General features: G+C 39.7%; 1 protein-coding gene across 2 annotated transcripts in view; it reads left to right on the top strand.

Annotated features, from left to right (window-relative positions):
- wdr7 (WD repeat domain 7) overlaps nt 1-9,133 on the top strand; it is a 191,620-nt gene extending 182,487 nt beyond the window's left edge. The window contains exons 27-28 of one of the 2 annotated variants that reach the window (XM_073935611.1): nt 1,264-1,368; nt 5,919-9,133. In XM_073935611.1, the coding sequence (XP_073791712.1) occupies nt 1,264-1,368; nt 5,919-6,122 (309 nt within the window). In that variant the 3' untranslated portion in view covers nt 6,123-9,133. The remainder of the gene's footprint in view (nt 1-1,263; nt 1,369-5,918) is intronic. The other variant, XM_073935610.1, reaches the window with a different exon arrangement.
- The last annotated feature ends 16,638 nt before the right edge of the window (nt 9,134-25,771 follow it).

Genomic DNA, 25,771 nt, shown 5'->3' with positions numbered 1-25,771 from the left:
CTATTAGAGTGTGAAAAGACTTCTGAAGACAAGAAGTGGTTTTATCAAAGATAGCGGTCAATTATTAGTTTGTGCAAATCACTGAAAAATCTCCCTCTGCTGCCAGTTTACACGGTGGTACTAATATCAATCCCACAATGCACTTGTGTATGTAAAACTACTAAAGAATATTTCCAGGATTCACACAATCAGAAAGCTGTGCTGCTGTTGTGTTCCAGTGAAAATCAAGAGGAGAGATGGAAGTTTAGCATGAATGAAGTGTTATAGCAGTGTTATAAGCCACTGTTTTCCCAATCCTGTTCCTAAAGGCAAACCAACAGTACTTATTTTGCACGTCTCCCTTATCTGACCCATTCATTTCAGGTTTTGAAGTATCTTCTAATGTTCTGATGAGTTGATTGAGGTGTGTTTTGAATAGGAAGAGGTTGGAATTGTTTACTGTTGGTGTGCCTTCAGGACCAAGGTTGGGAAACCCTGATAAAACCTGTCTGAATGTGTCTTTGTGAACTGTTGATACATGAATGAAGTGTTACAGCAATGATATAACCCAGTGTTTCCCAGTCCTGTTCCTAAAGGCACACCAACTGTACTTATTTTTTACGTCTCCCTTATCTGACCCATTCATTTCAGGTTTTGCAGTCTCTTCTAATGTTCTGATGAGTTGATTGAGGTGTGTTTTGAATAGGAAGAGGTTGAAAATGTGTACTGTTGCTGTGCCTTTAGGAACAGAGTTGGGAAACACTCATATACGCTGTCTGAATGTGTCTGTATTGTTGGTACATTCATAAAGTGTTCTAGCAATGATATAAACCAGTATTTCCCAATCCTGTTCCTAAAGGCACACCAACTGTACAGATTTTAGTCTCTTCTAATGTTCTGATGAGGTGTGTTTTGAATAGGAAGAGGTTGGAAATGTTTACTATTGGCATGCCTTCTGGAACAGGGTTGGGAAATACTGATATAAGTTGTCTGAATGTGTCTGTGTGAACTGTTGGTACATTAATGAAGTGTTATAGCAGTGATATAAGTCAGCTTTACCCAATTCTGTTCCTAAAGGCACACCAACTGTACATATTTTGGACATATCCTTTATCTGACCCATTCATTTCAGGTTTTGGAGTCTCTTCTAATGTTCTGATGAGTTGATTCAGGGTTGTTTGATTAGGAAGAGGTCTGAAATGTGTACTGTTGGTGTGCTTTCGGGAACAGGGTTGGGAAACACTGATATAAGCAGTCTGAATGTGTCTGTTTGTGTTTCTGCAGCATATTCATGGACATAAAGGACCCATAACGGCAGTTTCTTTCGCACCGGATGGACGTTACCTGGCCACATACTCCAATGCAGACAGCCACATCTCCTTCTGGCAGGTACTGACCTCTGATCCCTGGACTCTACACATTATTTATGCATCATTTAGAGATTCAGAATGACTAATGTGGTAATTTAAATGATTATGAAACTGTAAAGTAATTAATGGTAAGTAATATGCAGTAAAGGGCAAAATTATTCACCTTTATGAGGGCGAATAATTCTGGCTTGGACTGTATGTAATGTCCAGTAGTGTGAATAGAGCGTGTGGAGTGAGCGTCTGATGTCAGTCATGTCTGTCCTCATCAGGTCTTGTGTGTAAGAATGTCTTCAGGCTAATGGTATCATTACTGTAAGGCTAAACCAGGCCATCTGAATGTTGTGTGTGTGTGTGTTCTCATGCGCTAATGAATTCTCGAGTCCTCCAGGGTCTGCAGGCGTCTCTTTCTTGCCCAGGCTGGGCTGAGGGCGACTGGCCGTCTGACACCACTGAAGCCCTACCCGTCTCTGGAGCACCAGTGTGTGTGTGTATGTGTGTGTGTGTTAGTGATGGTTTCCAGACTAACTGACTCATTGTGTAGGAACTCTATAGCTTCCCATATGTGTATATATATATATTTATATATGTGTGTTCCACTTATCTTACATGCAGCATCTCGTGTTCAGATTTGTCAGATGTTTGTATTTTACAGGCTCATGTTTACTGGCATTAAATGTTAACTCTTTCCCTGCCAGCATTTTTAAAATATATATATTTAAAGGTTGCCAGCGACCGCCAGGATATTTGATGATTTTCACCTAGATTTAATAAATAATAATAATAATTTAATTTAAATAGCGCCTTTCCAGAGCTCAAGGACACTTTACAAGGAATGCAACAAAAAGATAAACAAACATACATGAAGTCAGATATAACAAACTGGAATTACACAAACAAGACCTAGGAGACAAATGAGCAGAGTGGAGGTGGGTCAGTTTGGCAGATCAGAAGCGAAGCATTCAGAAAATAAGTGAGTCTTAAGTAAGGATTTGAATTCAGAGATATTATTAGCAGAGCGGAGTGAGCGGGGTAGAGAGTTCCAGACTTTGGGTGCAATAACACTAAATGATCTGCCCCCCATTGAAGAGAGGCGATAGCGAGGGACAGCAAGAAGGTCAGAGTCAGCAGAATGTAAAGAGCGAGTTGGGGTGTAAAGGACAAGCATGTTGCAGAGATAGGAGGCAGCTGGGCTATTTAGGGATCAAAATGCAAGGAGGAGAATTTTGAATTTAATGCGATATGCAACTGGGAGCCAATGGAGATCAAACAAGATTGGGGTTATAAAAGCAGAACGTTTGGTATGAGTGAGTATTCTAGCTGCAGAGTTTTGAATATACTGTAATCTGGAGATGAGGCTGGCAGGCAGACCAATGAAAAGAGCATTACAGTAGTCGATGCGTGACAAGACAAATGCATGGATGACAGTTTCAGCATCCTTGCTACTGATGAAGGGACGCAGTTGTTAAATGCGACGTAAATGAAAGAATGCAGATTTAGTGACAGATTTAATGTGAGACTGAAAAGAGAGTGTGGAGTCGAAGATTACACCTACATTATTTTACAGAAGTAGATGTTTTAATGTGTGAGCCAGCAATCTCACAGGAGAAACTGGTGGAAATATTGCTGGGGAGCCAATAAAAATTATCTCAGTTTTGTCCATGTTGAGTTTCAGGGAATTTGAGGTGAGCTAATCATTAATATCCTTCACACAAGCAGAGATATTGTCAATTTAGGCGGATGAGGAAGGTGTACATACAGTTGAATATCGTCTGCATAAAGATGATAGTTAAAGACCGTGACGTTGTAGAATCAGACCAAGTGGGATTAGGTGTATTGAGAACAATAGTGGGCCAAGAACAGAACCCTGGGGGACAGTATAGCCGGCAGCTAGCTCTCTGCAACTCTCACATGGTCGCCCACTGAAGCTAAGCAGGGCTGCGCCCGGTCAGTACCTGGATGGGAGACCACATGGGAAAGCTAGGTTGCTGCCGGAAGTGGTGTTAGTGAGGCCAGCAGGGGGCGCCCAACCTGCGGTCTGTGTGGGTCCTAATGCCCCAGTATAGTGACGGGGACGCTATACTGCTCAGTGAGCGCCGTCTTTCGGATGAGACGCTAAACCGAGGTCCCGACTCTCTGTGGTCGTTAAAAATCCCAGGATGTTCTTCGAAAAAGAGTAGGGGTTTAACCCCGGCATCCTGGCCAAATCTGCCCACTGGCCTCTGTCCATCATGGCCTCCTAACCATCCCCATATTCAATTGGCTGCATCACTGTCTCCTCTCCACCAATCAGCTGGTGTGTGGTGTGCGGTCTGGCGCAAAATGGCTGCCGTCGCGTCATCCAGGTGGATGCTGCACACTGGTGGTGGATGAGGAGATTCCCCCCACTGTGTAAAGCGCTTTGAGTGCCCAGAAAAGCGCTATATAAATGTAAGGAATTATTATTATTATTATTGAAAATCCATAACAGAGACGAAGAATTGTCTATCTGAGAGATATGAAGAGAACCAAGAGAGAGCAGTACCAGAAACACCCAGATCAGACATCATCATTTGACGACTCAGAACATTCTGTGTGAGAAATATTTGAGAATATTATAGATCAAAATAAAGAACCAAGCCTCTGCTTTTAAAACTGTCATCATCCCACCACCACTGACTAATCAATACCAACTATATAAATTTTGGACCGGTCTAAGACTTCTCAATGCATATTTTACCACAATTGTTTGTTTTTGTTCATTATTTTGCGTTATGTTATTTTGGAAGAGTAATAGATTAAAACTAGGGATGTAACAATATTGTAAATACCGTCATACCGCAATAGTAATGTTTTTCAATATTACCGTAGGCGCATGACTCAATAAAGCTATATTTCTGAGAAAAGTTTGCTTAACCGAATGAAGCGAACAGGAGGTAGCGGGAACTACAATTCCCATCAGCCCAGGCGTGGCCATCATCCTTTGCGGTCTGTTGTCACTGCAGATCCAGTAATGTGGAAATGGAGTGTGCTGCTAGTAGCGGGGAAGAAAAAGAGCTGGAAATGATCGAACCTAAAGCGGGTTTTAAATCGGATGTGTGGAAGCATTTCGGTTTCTTTCTAAAAAGATACGAAAAAGGAAAAAAGGTGACAGACTAAGAAAAAACAGTATGCAGGCACTGCCAGACTGTGGTGAAATATAAGTCGGGGAATACGACTAATAACAGTCATGGGGACTGCAGAACACAGCACACTTGTTAGATTGATGCAGACATTGACTTGTACCGTAAAGAGACCTCTATCTTACTCATGGCTTGTCCTCTCAAGTGGTGGAAAGACAATGCACAACGTTACCCACTGCGGTCAACCTTGGCTAAATCATATCTCTCTGTCCCAGAAACCTCAGTCCCAAATGAAAGGGTTGTTTCTGTTGCAGGGGACATGCCCAGAGACCCCAGCTTTCATCAAATTATAGTTATATGATCATTTTCCTTAAAAACCCATCTCTATCTAAGTGAGTGAGTGATAAATGTTGAATGTGATGAGTTTTCAACAATACTAAATTGAAACTTCATTTTTTCTACATGGTTTTATAGTTTTTTGTTATTAAAATTGAAAAATTGAAGTTTCGAAACGTACTGATAGATGGCTGATTTGTATGTCATGTTCAGTGCTAAGGTAAATAAACACTTTTGGCACTATTTTCAAGTCTTTTCATTAGTTTTGTTTTCCTGTAAATTACTCAATAAATACCGTACCGTGCCATTCATACCGAGGTGTTACAGTACTGTGAAATTCTGATGCCGTTACATCCCTTAATAAAACACATGTAATGTCACCCTATTTAGTTTCTTATGACTATACACTAGCAGTGGAGTTAACTGCAATGTGACAGGGCGCCACCTGAAATCTTGCCTAGGGTGCTTAATTGGTTAGGGCCGGGCCTGCACGCAAGCGGCGTGACTCGCTTGCTGGTTCAAGATAAACCCAGTTGAATGAATGCCGGGAGCGCACATGACAAGAACTAACTGACCAGCTTCATACTTTGAATGGAATAAACACATTTCAGTAGACTAAATACCCCAGACAAACTCCGAGCACTCAAACACTGCAGTGCTTTGTCATTTTCTCTGTGAGTAAAACTTGTATCAGAGTGACGGCAGTATCAGCTTGTCATCATATGAGAAAACGGTTGAACCCAAACCCACTCGGTCCAAGGTAAAATTGTCAAGTGTTGACCGGTCCGCAGTGATAACAAGGTTGAGGACCACTGCTGTAAACAATCCAAAACAAATCTTGCTTAGGGGGGCTAATAATATTGACCTTAAAATGGGTTAAAAATATTAAAAACTGCTTTTATTCTAGCCGAAATAAATCAAATAAAGAAGATAAAATATTATCGGAAATACTGTGGAAATTTCCTGGATCTGTTCAACATCATTTGGGAAACATTTGAAAAAATTCACACTTCTGTCTTCATCTGTTGGTTAATGTTTTGAGGGTTTAACAATGCTGCTCTCTCACCGCTGAGTGTGTTTTTCTGTGTGTGTGTGTGTGTGTGTGTGTGTGTGTGTGTGTGTGTGTGTGTTTCAGATGAACACGTCTCTGTTAGGCAGCATTGGGATGTTGAATTCGGCTCCTCAGCTGCGCTGCATTAAAACCTATCAGGTCCCTCCGGTTCAGCCGGCGTCGCCCGGATCCCAGAACGCCCTCAAACTGGCCCGGCTCATCTGGACCTCCAACCGAAACGTCATCCTGATGGCCCACGACGGAAAAGAGCATCGCTTCATGGTGTAAAAGAAGCCTGAAAACCGCGTTTACACTCGTCTCATTCCTTACTTTACTTCAGCAATTTGCAAACGTGTTTGTTTATTTGATGATTATTTATGATGATAAAGGACTGCAGGTCACTATATTTGTTTGCGCCGTGTTTTGTGCTGGAAGTGAGGCTTTTGGTCACAATTGATATCAGATTCATGCTAAATATTGATTTACAGAAATGATCAGATCATTCCTGCTGCATGCAGATAGAGTTGAAGACTAAATTATTTGACCTGGAACATGATTAATTCTTTAAAATAACTAATTCCCTAGTGATCATTCCTTAACTAATTCTCTAGTGAATCTGCGGACATGCAACAACTGTACCCATGAGGAAAACACAAAACAAAAGACTCCATCTGGAGCTCCTTCACAGGACTCAACAGTAGTAAACACTCACCTCCGCCCACACTCGTCAGAGCTACCAAGCCAACCAATCACAGAGCTTGACTACACATCGTTGCCCAATGCGTCCACGCATAGTCTGTGCCAAAGCATACGCGAATGCTTGACGCAGATGTATAAATCAGCCTTTACTGGCTCTTTACCTGCAACACCCCCCTTCTCACCACCCACCATCTTGTTACCTTCACCACACCCAACCCCACACACACACACATATGCCCCCTCCCACCCCCACCAGCAGAAGTGCAGTATTGGTGGCACTGTGCCTTCTGATGCCTTTCAGTAGTCACGCTGGCTTTCTCAAGCCAACATCAAAGTTCATCAACCAACTTTAGGTTCTAGTCATCATGTAAGATACCAGTATTCAGCTTAAAGTGAATTAAAAGGCTTAACAGGGTTAATCAGGCGAGCTATTTGACGACAGTGGTTTGTTCTGTTGACAATTGGGGAAAAAATAATAATATTGACCCTAAAATTGTGTATTAAAAATTAAAAAACTGCTTTTATTCCAGGCAGACTAAAGAAATGACGACGTTCACATGATGAAAAAATATTATAGCAATTATTCTGAAAGTGTCCTCGCTCTGTATAACATCACTTGGGTAATATCTGATTTATACTCAAAATAATTTAGGCTTCAACTGCATGCAGATTCACACATTTCAGGCCTGGCCGACTATCAGAAATGAGCTTATTTATAATGACTGGTACTGGATGATTCGCAGCATATCGTGTAATATAGGGATTCTGTGTTTATTTGCGCTCGTGGTGTACAGTAGTCGTGTAACGTTTGCGTGTTTGTGAGTTGTTGGTTAGTGTGTGACGTCTTTGGCACTGAATACGGTTGTGTGCGCTTTTCCCACAGTGACTTCTGCAAACTCTCTCTCTCTCTCTCTCACACACACACACACACACAAACACACACACACATGTTTGTTTTTGTGAAAAGTGGGGACATTACAAAGGTTTCCATTCATTTTATACAGTCCAAAGCGTATATTGTAATGCCCTCACCCCACCCCTAAACCCAACCATCACAGGAGACAGTGTGCAGCTTTACTCCCTGATTAAACTCATCCTGTAGGGTTTATAAGCATTTTGAGAAATGAGGACGTCACCAATGTCCTTATATTTCACCTCCTTTTTGTAATAGCTGTGTCATACCCATGTCATTATACAGATTGTGTCCTGATATGTCACAAAAACATGTACACACACACACCAATAGAGGACTACATTATAGAGACGCCTTTACTGTAGCACACTGTAAATCTGCTACTGCACTGAAAACACTGTTCACTTATATACTTGTATAAAATGGGTAATTAAATCGCCTCACAGCAAGAAGGTCGCTGGTTCGAGCCCTGGCTAAATCAGCATTTCTGTGTAGAGTTTGCATGTTCTCCCTGTGTTGGCGTGGGTTTCCTCCGGGTGCTCCGGTTTCCCCCACAGTCCAAACACATGCGCTATAGGAGTACTGATGAGCTAAATCCATAGTGTATGAGTGTGTATGGGTGTTTCCCAGTATTGGGTTGCAGCTGGAAGGGCATCCGCTGTGTAAAACATATGCTGGAATAGTTGGCAGTTCATTCCGCTGTGGCGACCCCTGATAAATAAAGGACTAAGCCGGAGGAAAATGAACTACAGGCATGTACATCAATATGGGTGTGTGTGTACATGTATATGTGTGTGCGATGGTCATTTTGTGTGTGTGTGTGTGTGTTTAAGAATACATGAGTGGTATGTTTGTATTTATGGGTGTGTGTGTATGAGTGTACATGAGTGGTGCAGTACAGTGTGTGTGTGTGTATGAGAGTACGAGTGGTATGTGTGCGCGGTTGTGGGCATGCATGTGGGTGTGTGTGTGTGTGTGTGTGTTTCAGTGTAAGTGCATGTATGTGTGTATTTTAATGTGCGCGAGTGTGTGTGTCTGGACATATTTGTGTGCACGTGTGTGTATCTGCAAGCATGCGTGAATTATATGCGAGAGTGTGCGATCTAGTTTGTGTGTTTGAGAATAATGAGTGGTATGTATGTGTGTATTAATGGGTGTGTGTGTATATATGTATGAGTGTACATGAGTGGTGCAGTACAGTGTGTGTGTGTGTGTGTGTTTATAATAATGTAAAAGTCCTTGAACGTTCTGTGAACTGATGCAAAGTTCAGATCATAAGAACATTGATTTTTCCTGCATATATTAGTAACACCCCCCCCCCCACACACACACACACACACACACCTCTCTCTCTGCTGTATGCAGTTGTTCAGACTCCGCTCCATCATGACATGTAAATGAAAATAGATGCTTTAGCTGTTGATTAAATGTGAAGCGATCAAGTCGTGTAGTTTCAGATCATCAAACCAACAGTTGTCTGTGTGTGTGGAGGCGAATGTGTGTGTGTGTGTGTGTGTGTGTGTGTGTGTGTGTGTGTGTGTGTGTGTGTGTGTGTGTGTGTGTGTGTGTGAAATAACGGTACAACATTCACTATATCAAGCTGTGCTTTACTGCTGTTACTGGAAAACCAATGGGAATCATGAATCTTGTTGTGTAATTGTGTTAATAAAGGTAAATGTGAGAATCATCAGTGTGTGTTTGTGTCGTATTCACACACACGCATGCGTCATGCCAGATTATATATATATATATATATATTAATGCAGTAAGGTTTGCACATTATTCTGTACACTAAACATTGATATGAACTCAGATCTTTGGCACAGGTATTGTATGATTTTTTTATTGTCATTTTTATATTGCTATATTTTTTATATTTATATGCTGTTGTTTTATTCAGAAATTAATGTTCAGAATCCAAAATGTTAATGCATTTTTGTATTTATTTATTTAGCTTTTTATATTGTATTTGTTTTATATATAATTGTTTTACTTTTTTGAAGATATGAAAACTTCTCAGAACTGTATTTTGTTTACTTTTCATTTTTCAAACATTTTTTGTGAGTATATTGATATTATTTATAAAATATTGATTATACACTTACTGGCCACTTTATTAGGTACACGGTTTGTCCCCTTTTGCCTTCAGAACTGCCTAAATCCTTCATGGCGTCGATTCAACAAGATACTGGAAATAATCCTCAGAGATTTTGCTCCATATTGACATTATAGCATCACAGAGTTGCTGCAGATTTGTCGGCTGCCAAATTCTGAGCCGACCACCTGAATGTGTCAGCAGAAATGGAGACTCATCAGAGCAGCAACGTTTCTCCAATCTTCTATTGTCCAGTTTTGGTGAGTCTGTGTGAATTGTAGCCTCAGTTTCCTGTTCTTAGCTGACAGGAGCGGCACCCGGTGTGCTCTTCTGCTGCTGTAGCCCATCCGCCTCAAGGTTGGACGTGTTGTGTGTTCAGAGATGCTCTTCTGCAGAGCTCGGTTGTAACGAGTGCTTATTTGAGTTACTGTTGCCTTTCTATCAGCTGGAACCAGTCTGGCCATTCTCCTCTGACCATCAACAAGGCCTTTGCGCCCACAGAACTGCCGCTCACTGGATATTTCCTCTTAGTCGGAGCATTCTCTGTAAACCCTAGAGATGGTTGTGCGTGAAAATCCCAGTAGATCAGCAGGTTCTGAAAAAGTCCAGTAATTAAATCACCTTTCTTCCCCATTCTGATGCTTGCTTTCAACTGCAGCGGATCGTTTTGACCATGCCTACACACCTAATTGTATTAAGTTGCTGCCATGTGATTGGCTAAATTGAAATGTGTGTTAACGAACAGTTTGGCAGGTGTACCTAATAAAGTGGCCAGTGAGTGTATATTAATATCACAGGTGTTAATAGTAAAACATTTTGTGGTATTTAAATATATTTATTCACTTGCTAAAGTCTTTTTCAGTCTGTCCTGTCCCTGCAGCTGAACTACATGCATGAACAGAAGAAATGGACAGCGCCTGAGGTAAAAATATGAGGGTCACAGCAGAGGCTCTGAATGCTCATGACCATGTGATATTTCAGTTTTTCCTCTTTAATAAATCTGCAAACATCGTGTGCTTTTCTGTCATTATGGAGTGCTGTGTGGACATTAATGAGGAGATAATGCTTTCAACAAATGGCCGTAATGCAACAGAGTAAAACATTTAAGGGCATCAGAATACTTTCCATAGCCACTGTAAATAAATCACGTTTTTCTTTCTCAAGCTGACCTTTTTCTCTATTTAATTTTATTGTTTTGTTCCACTTATGAAAGTCATTTTAGATGCGGATGCATGTTTATTCATTTATTTAGTTTGTTTGTTGACAGGTAACAGCAGAAAGCCGGCCTGCATTGCAGGTTTAAACCCCCAAAAGCGCGTCCCTGATTTGGTGAATTGGTCCACAGGGACGTGTGTGTTGTGTTTTGTCCATCATGTGAGCCGAGCGTCAGTGCAGTAATAGAGAGCAGGTCTTTCCTGGAGTCCAGAGAAACGCTCTCCTGTCTGCGCTAATCTGCTTTTCTCTCTCCAAATAAATACCGTTTCTATTTCCAGGCCTTTTGCTGCAGGTTTGATTCCTCTCAGGGTTTGGCTGTGGACGGCGCTTTATAGATCGGCGGAACAGATGCACGTCCTCACAAACCCTCTCACTGTGAAATATTAGGCCTATTATCAGCGCTGCGCGAGGATTCATCATTTTAAGTGTGAAAATACAAGCCCAGATGAGGAATGGGCTTCAGCTCAGCCGCTCATTAGCAAGTCTGAGAGAGATGAGGATGATGATGACGAAGATCAAGATCAGGACAGTCAATGAGGTTTGAGTTCACTGAAATTCAGCAGCAGTTAATGATCTGATGATCAATCCGAGAACTCTGCTCAGTTTGGAGTCCAGAATTTAGGCAAGCATCATTAACAGCAAAGAAAACGTCAATGTATTATTAATTAACTTTTTTGGGCCAATTTCAGCGGCCTGCAGAGAATAGTTGATCTTATTTTAATATACACACTCACTGGCCACTTTATTAGGTACACCTTACTAGTACCAGGTTGGACCCCCTTTGACTGCAGAGCTGCCGTAATCCATCATGGCGTCGATTCAACAAGATACTGGAAATATTCCTCAGAGATTTTGCTCCATATTGACATGATAGCATCACACAGTTGCTGCAGATTTGTCGGCTGCACATCCATGATGCCAATCTCCCGTTCCACCACATCCCAAAGCTGCTCTATTGGATTGAGCTCTGGTGACTGTGGAGGCCATTTGAGTACAGTGAACTCATCGTCATGTTCAAGAAACCAGTCTGAGATGATTCACGCTTTATGACATGCTGCGTTATCCTGCTGGAAGTAGTCATCAGAAGATGGAGACACTGTGCTCATAAAGGGATGGACATGGTCGGCAGCAATACTCAGGTAGGCTGTGGCGTTGATGCTCAATTGGTACTAATGGACCCAAAGTGTGCCAAGAAAATCCCCCCCACACCATTACACCACCACCATCAGCCTGAACCGCTGATACAAGGCAGGATGGATCCATGCTTTCATGTTGTTGATGCCAAATTGTGAGCCGAGCATCTGAATGTGTCAGCAGAAATGGAGACTCATCAGAGCAGCAACGTTTCTCCAATCTTCTATTGTCCAGTTTTGGTGAGTCTGTGTGAATTGTAGCCTCAGTTTCCTGTTCTTAGCTGACAGGAGCGGCACCCGGTGTGGTCTTCTGCTGCTGTAGCCCATCCTCCTCAAGGTTGGACGTGTTGTGTGTTCAGAGATGCTCTTCTGCAGAGCTCGGTTGTAGCGAGTGCTTATTTGAGTTACTGTTGCCTTTCTATCAGCTGGAACCAGTCTGGCCATTCTCCTCTGACCTCTGGCATCAACAAGGCATTTGCACCCACAGAACTGCCGCTTACTGGATATTTCCTCTTCGTCAGACCATTCTCTGTAAACCCTAGAGATGGTTATGCGTGAAAATCCCAGTAGATCAGCAGTTTCTGAAATAGACCAGCAATCAAATCCTCTTTATTCCCCATAGTGGTCAACATTTGAAGTGGATCAAAATATATATATTTTAATTGTCCCTAGACAAGAGTGGGTGTTAGTTGAAGATTTAGGACAAGTTTAGTAAAAGGTTGTGATCCACTTCAGGTTTATATATAGGATTTGTTAGCATATAGTTTTGTTTTTAATGCAAATGTAAAACATTAATAATGAAAGCATTTCAAGCAATCATTTGTATTGCCAAAATCAACAGCTCAAATGCAAACATTTAATTATCTAATATTTTTTGTTATTAACAGCATTGTGTTGCATTTTTTTAATTTGATATGCATTAGTTTAGGTTTTTAGTAGATATTAAATGTTGATATAACAGCATTGTTGCATTTTTTTAAAACTTGTTATTTATTAATTTAGCTTTTTAGCCGTTATCAACAACTCATTTATATGCGCATGATGAATACATTTCAGACGTTTAGAATTACATTTTATGCTGTTTATGTATTTATTAATTTAATATGTAATGTTTATTTATTCCTATATTTTCTCAGCTATTGGATAATTGGTTTCTTCTTCTCGTCTCTAGTTTAATGCTGATCTGGTGTGCTGGTTTGAAACACTAAAGGCTCAGCTCTTGTTTTGTCATTGCTGAGTATTTAGGAAGGCAGAAAAAAAATTGCCCCACAGGTCCAATCATTATTAATTGCAGTTCATCTCCCACTGGAGAAAATAATGTCAATATCTTACGGCTGCTGTGTCCAATTAAGCCTGACTCATTAATCTGTGGTTTAATTAACATGTTTGTTTAATTCATGTGCTTTATTTTGCATCTTAATTAGATTTTTGCATTCTCTGATGCAGCTTTGCCCTTGTTAGGGCATTGCTACAGTATGAGGTTGTTATGGTGTTGCATTGAGTTAAAGCTGTTGCTATGAGGTAAGTGCTTTGCTATGAGGTTGTTAGGGTGTTGCTATGAGTTAAAGGCACTGCTCTGAGGGTGTTTGGGTGTTGCTATGAGATAAACTGCTCTGCTATAAGGTTGTTAGGGTGTTGCTATGAGGTAAAGCCATTGTTATGAGGTTGTTAGGGTGTTGCTATGAGGTAAAGGCACTGCTATGAGGTTGTTAGGGTGTTTCTTTTAGGTAAAGGGACTGCAATGAGGTTGGTAAAGCCATTGCCATGACATTGTTAATGTGTTGCTATGAAGTAAAGCCATTGCTATGAGGTTGTTAGGGTGTTGCTATGAGGGGAAGCCATTGTTATGAGGTTGTTAGGGTGTTTCTATTAGGTAAAGTCACTGCTATGAGGTTGTTAGGGTGTTGCTATGAGGTAAAGCCATTGCCATGACATTGTTAAGGGGTTGCTATGAGGTAAAGCCATTGTTATGAGGTTGTTAGGTTGTTGCTATGAGGTAAAAGCACTGCTATGAGGTTGTTAGGGTATTTCATTTAGGTAAAGGGACTGCAATGAGGTTGTTAGGGTGTTGGTATGAGGTAAAGCCATTGCCATGACATTGTTAAGGTGTTGCTATGAAGTAAAGCATTGTTATGAGGTTGTTGGGGTGTTGCATTGAGGTAAAGCCATTGCTATGAGGTTGTTAAGGTGTTGCTATGAGGGCAAGCCATTGTTATGAGGTTTTGGGGTGTTGCTATTAGGTAAAGTCACTGCTATGAGGTTGTTAGGGTGTTTCTATGAGGTAAAGGGACTGCAATGAGGTTGTTAGGGTGTTGGTATGAGGTAAAGCCATTGCCATGACATTGTTAAGGGGTTGCTATGAGGTAAAGCCATTGCTATGAGGTTGTTAGGGTGTTACTATGAGGGGAAGCCATTGCTATGAGGTTGTTAGGGTGTTGCTATGAGGGGAAGCCATTGCTATGAGGTTGTTAGGGTGTTTCTATTAGGTAAAGTCACTGCTATGAGGTTGTTACGGTGTTTCTATAAGGTAAAGCCATTGCCATGACATTGTTAAGGGGTTGCTATGAGGTACAGCCATTGTTATGAGGTTGTTAGGGTGTTTATTTTAGGTAAAAGCACTGCTATTAGGTTGTTAGGGTGTTTCTTTTAGGTAAAGGGACTGCAATGAGGTTGTTAGAGTGTTGCAAAAAGGTTGCTATGAGGTTGTAAAGGCATTGCTACAAGGTTGTTAAGGTGTTGCTGTGAAGTTGTTTGAGTGTTATGAGAGTGTTAAGGTGTTGTGGTTAGGGTGTTGCTATGAGGTTAAGGAGATAAGAGGCTGCTATGAATTTGTTAGTATGTTGCTATTAGGGCATAAGGGTGTCAGGTGTTGCAGTAAGGTTGCTGAGGTGTTGCTTTGAGGTTGTAAAGGCAATGAAATACGGTTGTTAAAATGTTGCTATGAAGTGGACAGGTTTTGTTATGAGATTGTTAGTGTTGTTAGAATGTTGCGTTCAGGTTGTGGTGTTGTTTTAAGGGGATAAGTGGTTGCGATTAGGTTGTGAAGGTGTTGTGAGCATGTGAATGCAGCAGGGCCGTACAGTATGTAGAGATCTGACTGTCAGGTTCATGTGATCTCTGACCCAGAATGCTCTGCAGGACGACAGACACTCGTGTCTGGGAACAGCGGATGGACACTAATATGGAGTCCAGCACGACCTCTGACCTTCCACTTTGTATTTCTGCTCCCCTGCTCCAACTGTATGTCAGCACAGAGGGGAAAAATCAATCGCTACACACACACACACACACACACACACACACACACACACACACACACACACACACACACTAATGACAGACACTGTGTGCGAGTGTTTAGTAGCTTAAGGCTGAATATTCTATACTCTCAGAACTGCTGCTCTTTTCATTTGCACACTCGCTCTTTAATGTGAACAATGCAAGACATGTAGGATGAAAGATGATTGTATTAAATATGATTCATATGTATTATATTAATTGTATAATGTAGTGTCCTGCACTCAAATGTTCGGTCATTAGTATGCTTATATACAGGGGCGCAACTGCACATTTGCTGATGGGTATGCGGCTTCAACTTTTGCGCGCCCCCCTTCAATCTAACTATATTTTATAACAGGCAAGTGATAAAATGTGGAAAATATTTCCATCAATAAATTAAAGATATTTTTTCATAAAGATATCAATATGCTTCAAAAAATACAGTTTCGCAGTTCTGAACACAACTGAAATAGTATGAAGTAAAAGATATAATTACATTAAGCATGTTAAGTCGCAAAGAAATGAATCTCATACCACCCCAAATTTCTTCTCAATTTAATTTTCCCTCACTAAATGATTATATCACCTTGACTAGCCTTGCTTTTGGACTTTTTGTACTACATTTGTCAAAACAAAATGATAGACATGGGAGTCCTAAAGGGCAAAAGAAGATTGCAATTACTTCTCACATGCATACTGTGAGAAGTGTAAGGTCTGTCTCTGCAAGAACAATTGACTGAAACTACTAAAAGTTAAATAAAAAAGACTGTCAAATGTTTAGTGTAAAAAAGAAAAAAACAGAAACAAACAAATGTTCTATTTAATTGAAATGTTATAACTTTGTTTGTAGCTAAAATTAAAATAGTTTTGAGCTAAGAAGTTACCAAAAGTCCTGATGAATCAATATGATACATAATAAATTCATAAAAACATGTATATGGTATAAAAAATGGGGGTGGGGGGGTGGGTGGTTAAATGATTTTTTAATTTAATAAAATACAATATTATACGCGTATAAAATGCTAATTAAACATTTTTAACATAAAATTTTTAACGCCCCTATGCGCCGCATATACTGCATACCCCCTTTTTGCGCCACTGCTTATATAGTAGTTTAGTATGCTCAGATATCTCATAAACAGTGTTTTGAGTTCAATATTGAATTAACATGATATTCAGTATTTAATATTTCAGAATCTGCAGATGAATATGAAGTTCGGGACAGCGCACACGCCTATGTGTAACATATAGTCTCCAAAAAACACTGCTTCTGGTGTTTAATCCCCCACTTAAAGAACTAGTGTGTGTGTGTGTGTGTGTGTGTGTGTGTGTGTGTGTGTGTGTGTGTGTGTGTGTGTGTGTGTGTGTGTGTGTGTGTGTGTGTGTGTGTGTGTTCATTACTGTAATGTGTCACTGCTGCCAGTTTCTACAAATGGAGTCATTAACCTTTTCTGCACTTGTTGATCTAGTTCAAATTAACTCGAGTGTGTAGTTTGTGCGCACGTGTGTGAGTGTATTGTTTATGTGCGACAGTGTGTCTGTGTTTTTTGTGAGCGTGTAGCATGTCTGTGTGTGTTTATTGTTTGTATGTCAGGGTGTCTTTGTTGTTTGTGTGTGCATTGTTTGTGTTTGAGGGAGTGTTTGTCTTTGTGTTCTTTGTATCAGTGTTGGTGTGTGTGTGTGTGTGTTGTTTGCATGCGAGAGTGTGTCATTATGCTGTTTGTGTTTGTGAGTGTGTCTGTGTGTGTGTGTACTGTTTGTATGCAAGAGTGTATCTATGTTTCTGAGTGTGTTGCATGTCTGTGAGTGTGTGTTGTTTGTATGTGAGAGTGTTTGTCTTTGTGTGTGTGTATTGTTTGTGTGCGAGAGTGTGTCTATGTTGGTTGTTTGTGTGTAGCATGTAGGATAGTGTGTGTGTGTGCATTGTTTGTTTGAGGAAGTGTTTGTCTGAGCTGTTTGTGTCAGTGTGTGTGTGTGTGTGTGTGTGTTGTTTGTGAGTGTGTAGCATGTTTGAGTGTGTGTTTGTTTGCAAGTGTCTATGTTGTTTGTGAGTGTGTAGCATGTCTGAGTGTGTGTAATGTTTGTGTGTGAAAGAGTTATATTTTTTGTGAGAGTGTACCATGTGTGTGTGTATTGAGTGTGTAGCATGTCTGAGTGTGTGTGTGTAATGTTTGTGTGTGAAAGTGTGAGAGAGTTATGTTGAGTGTGTAGCATGTCTAAATGTGTGTGTATAATGTTTGAGTGAAAGTGTGACGGAGTTATGTTGTATGTGTGTGTGTGTGTATTGAGTGTGTAGCATGTCTAAGTGTGTGTAATGTTTGTGTGTGAAAGTGTGAGAGAGTTATGTTGTGTGTGTGTGTATTGAATGTGTAGCATGTCTGAGTGTGTGTGTGTATGGTTTTTGTTTGCAAGTGTCTTTGTTGTTTGTGTGTGTGTGTGTGTGTGTGTGCATTGTTTGTATGCGAGAGTGTGTCTTTCTGTTGGTTGTGTTTGTAAGTGTAGCATCTCTGTGAGTGTGTGTATTGTATGTTTGAGTTTGTCTTTGTGTGTGTTAGAGTCTGTAACATGCCAGTGAGTGTGTGTTTGTGTGTGTGCGTGTGCATTGCCTTTGTGTTGTTTTGTGTCAGGGTGTGTTTCAGCTGAAGAACCCAGTGCTGGTCAGAGTGTGTGTATGTGTATGTGTGTGATGGTCAGTGTCCAGAGGCTCCGCTTCAGTCGTCCAATCAGCCGAGCGCTGCATCATCTCTCAAGGTGACGGTGACCTTTGACCTTCATGCCTGGCGTTCATTTCTCACCGCTCTTCCCCCCAAACCATTTTACAGTCCAGAAAGGGGCGATCGATGGCGCCGCTCGTCTTCTGACCCGCTTCCTCTTCTTCAGGTGCCGCCGGGTCATTTTTCAAGAGAAAGATGCTGCGGTCGCCATGGTGATGGTGCTGATGCTGAGAGCTCCACTGCTGAGGAGGTTTGCTTTTACATAGTGTGCGTGCGTGCGTGCGTGTGTGTATTTGGGTGTGTGTGTGAGAGTGTGTGTGTGGTAGCAGATGGCAAACTGACTGTGTGTGTTTGCATGTGGATGAAAAGACCTGACTTGATCTCTAGGGGGCTGCAAACAATGCATTTCTGCTGCCCGAACACAAACAAAGATGTTTTGTGTGTGTGTGTGTGTTAGCATGCCTTCACTTGTGTTTGCTTCATTCAAAATTAAGAAATAAGAAATAAATTAGATGGATGGACAGACAGATAGATAGATATGTAAATAGATAGATAGATAGACAGATAGATAGACGGATAGATAGATAGATAGATAGATAGATAGATAGATAGATAGATAGATAGATAGATAGATAGATAGATAGATAGATAGATAGATAGATAGATAGATAGATAGATAGATAGATAGATAGATAGATAGACGGATAGACAGATATACATATAGATGGACGGACGGACGGATGGATGGATGGACGGACAGATAGATAGATAGATAGATAGATAGATAGATAGATAGATAGATAGATAGATAGATAGATAGATAGATAGATAGATAGATAGATAGATAGATAGATAGATAGATAGATAGATAGATAGATAGATAGACGGACAGATAGATAGATAGATAGATAGATAGATAGATAGATAGATAGATAGATAGATAGATAGATAGATAGATAGATAGATAGATAGATAGATAGATAGATAGATAGACGGATAGACAGATATACATATAGATGGACGGACGGACGGATGGATGGATGGACAGATAGATAGATAGATAGATAGATAGATAGATAGATAGATAGATAGATAGATAGATAGATAGATAGATAGATAGATAGATAGATAGATAGATAGATAGATAGATAGATAGATAGACGGACAGATAGATAGATAGATAGATAGATAGATAGATAGATAGATAGATAGATAGATAGATAGATAGATAGATAGATAGATAGATAGATAGATAGATAGATAGATAGATAGATAGATAGATAGATAGATAGATAGATAGATAGATAGACGGACAGATAGATAGATAGATAGATAGATAGATATATAGATAGATAGATAGATAGATAGATAGATAGATAGATAGATAGATAGATAGATAGATAGATAGATAGATAGACGGATAGATAGACGGATAGACAGATATACAGATAGATGGACGGACGGATGGATGGATAACTTTTTATAGATAGATAGATAGATAGATAGATAGATAGATAGATAGATAGATAGATAGATAGATAGATAGATAGATAGATAGATAGGTAGATAGATAGATAGATAGATAGATAGATAGATAGATAGATAGATAGATAGATAGATAGATAGATAGATAGATAGATAGATAGATAGATAGATAGATAGATAGATAGATAGATAGATAGATGGATGGAAGGATAGATAGATAGATAGATAGATAGATAGATAGATAGATAGATAGATAGATAGATAGATAGATAGATAGATAGATAGATAGATAGATAGATAGATAGATAGATAGATAGATGATGGATGGATGGAAGGATAGATAGATGGATGGAAGGATAGATAGATAGATAGATAGATAGATAGATAGATAGATAGATAGATAGATAGATAGATAGATAGATAGATAGATAGATAGATAGATAGACGGACAGATAGATAGATAGATAGATAGATAGATAGATAGATAGATAGATAGATAGATAGATAGATAGATAGATAGATAGATAGATAGATAGATAGATAGATAGATAGACGGATAGACAGATATACATATAGATGGACGGACGGACGGATGGATGGATGGACAGATAGATAGATAGATAGATAGATAGATAGATAGATAGATAGATAGATAGATAGATAGATAGATAGACGGACAGATAGATAGATAGATAGATAGATAGATAGATAGATAGATAGATAGATAGATAGATAGATAGATAGATAGATAGATAGATAGATAGATAGATAGATAGATAGATAGATAGATAGATGATGGATGGATGGAAGGATAGATAGATGGATGGAAGGATAGATAGATAGATAGATAGATAGATAGATAGATAGATAGATAGATAGATAGATAGATAGATAGATAGGTAGATAGATAGATAGATAGATGGATGGATGGATGGATGGATGGATGGATGGATGGATGGATAGATAGATAGATAGATAGATAGATAGATAGATAGATAGATAGATAGATAGATAGATAGATAGATAGATAGATAGATAGATAGATAGATAGATAGATAGATAGATAGATAGATAGATAGATAGGTAGATAGATAGGTAGATAGATAGGTAGATAGATAGATAGATAGGTAGATAGATAGGTAGATAGATAGGTAGATAGATAGGTAGATAGATAGATAGATAGGTAGATAGATAGGTAGATAGATAGGTAGATAGATAGATAGATAGATAGAAAGTATATGCAAAATATAGCAATACAAATACTATATAAAACAACTATATGTAGATAGATAGATGGACGGATGAATAGATGGATGGATAAATAAGTAGACATATATATATATATATGTGTGTGTGTGTGTGTATATATATATTTATATCAAAAATAGCAATACAAATACTGTATTGTATGTTATATAAATGTGTGTGTGTGTAACATTCATATTATTATATGTAATTCATATGGATTACTGCAATATGTGAATGCATTAATAAAAGCAATTTTGCCAACTTTTGTTATCTTTAGTATTAAATTGTTGTTATTTATTAATATTATTATTTTATTATTTTATTTCAAACCCAAAACTAAATTATAAATAAATAAATTATCATAAAAAAAATAATAATTTACAAGATTTTTAAAACAAAATAATGAAACGTGAACCTAAAAGCGAAGTTGTAGAAGAGAAAGTGTAAATATGTGTTTTAAATGCATCAGAATTCAGAATAACAAGATGTAAACGCTGAATCAAAACCTCAGAATGGTGAGATTTAAATGCTGAAATGAGCCAAAATCTGTGTTTTCCGGTGCATGTTTTTTTCTTTTATCCTGAATTTGGGCTTGAGCGCTCAGGTGGAGTGTGTGTGTGTGTGTGTGTGTGTTGTCTGAGATGCTCGTGTAGCAGCTGGACTCGCTCTATACTGCAGTTAAACAGTGTGTCGAGAGGAATGCCGATATGTCCAGCAGATGTTTGCGCAGTGTTTTTGTCTTGTCTCTTTGATGCTGTGGTCAGTGCAGCAGCGGGGGCTCAGGGCGCACATGGAGAACAGGCTTTATGACTGGCAGATGTCGCTCGCAGCTTTAAAGCAGTCTGTAATCCTATTTGGCCACTGAAAGGATCTTTAACGACCTGAGTGCGCCTGCAAAATAGTAAAAGTCACTGAAGCGACAGCTTGGCGTTTTAAAACTGCCATTACCAATGCTTTGGCGAAAGGTTCAAGCCAATAGGATGCCAGATTGCCTGGCCTGAAGAGGCTTCTTTATTTATTAGACGCATTATGAGCATCCTTAACAACAAGATGGTAAACTAATATTTTTGAAGCTATATTTTAATTTATGATTCTGTTAAATGCGCATAGATGACCCATATATGAGATATTACTGCATTTAAATATAGATTACACAATATTGAAAATCATTATAATGTAAATATACCAAAATGAATGTATTTTACATAAAATCTATTAAATTTTCTATGTCCATCTACCTATCGTTCAGTCAATCATTCTGTCTGTCCGTGCATCTATCTATCTATCTATCTATCTATCTATCTATCTATCTATCTATCTATCTATCTATCTATCTATCTATCTATCTATCTATCTATCTATCTATCTATCTATCTATCTATCTATCTATCTATCTATCTATCTATCGGTCTATCATTTGATCCATCCATCCATCCCTCCGTCCGTCTGTCTGTCTATCTGTCCGTCCGTCCATCCATTCATCTATCTATCGTTTGTTCTATCATTTTGTCTATCTGTCAGTCCATCCATCTATCTATCCGTCTATCTATCTGTCTATTATTCGATCCATCCATCCATCCATCCATCTATCTATCTGTCTATATATCGGTCTATCTATCGGTCTATCATTCCATCCATCCATCCATCCATCTATCTATCCATCCCTCCGTCTGTCTGTCTATCTGTCCGTCCGTCCATCCATCCATCCATCTATCTATCGTTTGCTCTATCATTCTGTCTATCTGTCAGTCCATCCATCTATCTGTTGTTCTGTCTACCATTCTGTCTATCCATCCATCCATCCGTCCATCCGTCTATCTATCGGTCTATTATTTGATCCATCCATCCATCTATCTATCTGTTTATCTATCGCTCTATCATTCCATCCGTCCGTCCGTCCGTCCGTCCGTCCGTCCGTCCGTCCGTCCGTCCGTCCGTCCGTCCGTCCGTCCGTCCGTCCGTCCATCCATCCATCCATCCATCCATCCATCCATCCATCCATCCATCCATCCATCCATCCATCCATCCATCCATCCATCCATCCATCTATCTATCTATCTATCTATCTATCTATCTATCTATCTATCTATCGTTTGTTCTATCATTCTGTCTATCTGCCCATCCATATATCTGTCGTTCTGTCTATCATTCTGTCTATCCATCCATCCATCCATCTATCTATCCATCTATCTATCGGTCTATCATTTCATCCATTCATCCATCCATCCATCCATCCATCCATCTATCTATCTATCGGTCTATCATTCGATCCATCCATCCATCTATCTATCTATCGGTCTATCATTCGATCCATCCATCCATCTATCCATCCATCCATCCCTCCGTCCGTCTGTCTATCTGTCCGTCAGTCCATCCATCCATCCATCTATCTGTTGTTCAGTCTATCTATCTATCTATCTATCTATCTATCTATCTATCTATCTATCTATCTATCTATCTATCTATCTATCTATCTATCTATCTATCTATCTATCTATCTATCTATCCGTCCATCTATCTATCTATCTATCTATCTATCTATCTATCTATCTATCTATCTATCTATCTATCTATCTATCTATCTATCTATCTATCTATCTATCTATCTATCTATCTATCCATCCGTCCATCCATCTATCTATCTATCTATCGTTTGTTCTATCATTCTGTCTATCTGTCTGCCCATTCATATATCTGTCATTCTGTCTATCATTCTGTCTATCCATCCATCCATCCATCTATCTATCCGTCTATCTATCGGTCTATCATTCCATCCATCCATTCATCCATCCATCCATCCATCCATCCATCTATCTATCCGTCTATCTATCGGTCTATCATTCGATCCATCCATCCATCCATCCCTCCGTCCGTCTGTCTATCTGTCCGTCAGTCCATCCATCCATCCATCTATCTGTTGTTCAGTCTATCTATCTATCTATCTATCTATCTATCTATCTATCTATCTATCTATCTATCATCTATCTATCTATCTATCTATCTATCTATCTATCTATCTATCTATCTATCATCATCTATCCATCCATCCATCCATCCATCCATCCATCCATCCATCTCTCTATCTCTCTATCTATCTATCTATCTCTCTCAGACATGACTTTATTGGCGTAATAAAAGCTTGATGATAAGTGTATGTTAATCTCTGTCCCTCACAGTATGTTATCATGATGCGTCCTGAAATGTGTATTTGCATTATTGGGGTCATTTGATTTTTGTGATGGGATACAGTGGAGTGAGGTCAGAGGTCATGACCTCAGGGACCAAGATTTGTGTGCACTGGTCAGGGGAAACAACAAGGCTTTCACAGGGATTAAAACACACACTGACCTGCAGCAGCTTTCACTGACTCTTATGTGGAAATGCTTAAGTTTAAGTGTGTATGAATGTGTGTTTTGTCTCTCTCTGTGTTTGAGTTCTTGTGGAAATGTTCAAGTCTAAATGTGTGTTTTGTCCTTCTCTTTCTTTCTTTCAATCTCTCTCTCTCTGTGTGTGTGTGTGTGTGTGATGCAGCTGAGATGATGTCTCTGAGAGCAGAAGGCGGAGCTCAATCATTTAGTTAGTGCCCCCTCTGGTAGGGGCGTGACCTCCACGCGTGGGGTCACTATAATTAGCATACAAGCCCCTCCCCTAACAGACTTCAACCAAGGCCACCCAGTACTGACATGCCTGTGTATGTGTGTGCGTGCGTGGAAAATAATGGAGTTTAGGGATGCACTGTTTATTATATGCACTGACTACATATACAGTATTAGTGTTATGGACAATGTATCATCAGGAATAATATTCATTATAATATAATAATAAAATATCCATAATATTTATCCAATTTCTTTTATTATTATATACAGTTAAAGGGAAAATTATTCACCCGACTGTAAAATGTTTATTCTTTTTCAAGTATTTCACAAGTAATGTTTAACAGAGCAAATTATATTCCACACAGTATTTGCTTTTAGATTTTTATTCTGGAAAGAATTTCTTTTAGTTTGGTTGGGAAAAAAAAACAGTTTTTAGGTTAATATTGCTAGGCTAGTTATATACACTCACCGGCCACTTTATTAGGTACACCTGTCCAACTGCTTGTCAACTCAGATTTCTAATCAGCCAATCACAGGGCAGCAGCTCAATGCATTTAGGCATGTAGACATGGTCAAGACGATCTGCTGCAGTTCAAACAGAGCATCAGAATGGGGAAGAAAGAGGATTTAAGTGACTTTGAACGTGGCATGGTTGTTGCTGTCAGACAGGCTGCTCTGAGTATTTCAGAAACTGCTGATCTGCTGGGATTTTCACGCACAACCATCTCTAGGGTTTACAGAGAATGTTCCGACAAAGAGGAAATATCCAGTGAGCGGCAGTTCTGTGGGCGCAAATGCCTTGTTGATGCCAGAGGTCAGAGGAGAATGGCCAGACTGGTTCCAGCTGATAGAAAGGCAACAGTAACTCAAATAAGCACTCGCTACAACCGAGCTCTGCAGAAGAGCATCTCTGAACACACAACACATCCAACCTTGAGGCGGATGGGCTACAGCAGCAGAAGACCACACCGGGTGCCGCTCCTGTCAGCTAAGAACAGGAAACTGAGGCTACAATTCACACAGACTCACCAAAACTGGACAATAGAAGATTGGAGAAACGTTGCTGCTCTGATGAGTCTCCATTTCTGCTGACACATTCAGATGCTCGGCTCAGAATTTGGCATCAACAACATGAAAGCATGGATCCATCCTGCCTTGTATCAGCGGTTCAGGCTGGTGGTGGTGGTGTAATGGTGTGGGGGAGATTTTCTTGGCACACTTTGGGTCCATTAGTACTAATTGAGCATCATCGCCACAGCCTACCTGAGTATTGCTGCTGACCATGTCCATCCCTTTATGAGCACAGTGTCTCCATCTTCTGATGGCTACTTCCAGCAGGATAACGCACCATGTCATAAAGCGTGAATCATCTCAGACTGGTTTCTTGAACATGACAAAGAGTTCACTGCACTCAAATGGCCTCCACAGTCACCAGAGCTCAATCCAATAGAGCAGCTTTGGGATGTGGTGGAACGGGAGATTGGCATCATGGATGTGCAGCCGACAAATCTGCAGCAACTGTGTGATGCTATCATGACAATATGGAGCAAAATCTCT

This window comes from Danio rerio, chromosome 21 (assembly GCF_049306965.1).
Source record: "Danio rerio strain Tuebingen ecotype United States chromosome 21, GRCz12tu, whole genome shotgun sequence".
NCBI classification, from domain to species: domain Eukaryota; kingdom Metazoa; phylum Chordata; class Actinopteri; order Cypriniformes; family Danionidae; genus Danio; species Danio rerio.
This window is presented reverse-complemented; position numbering and strand designations above follow the sequence as displayed.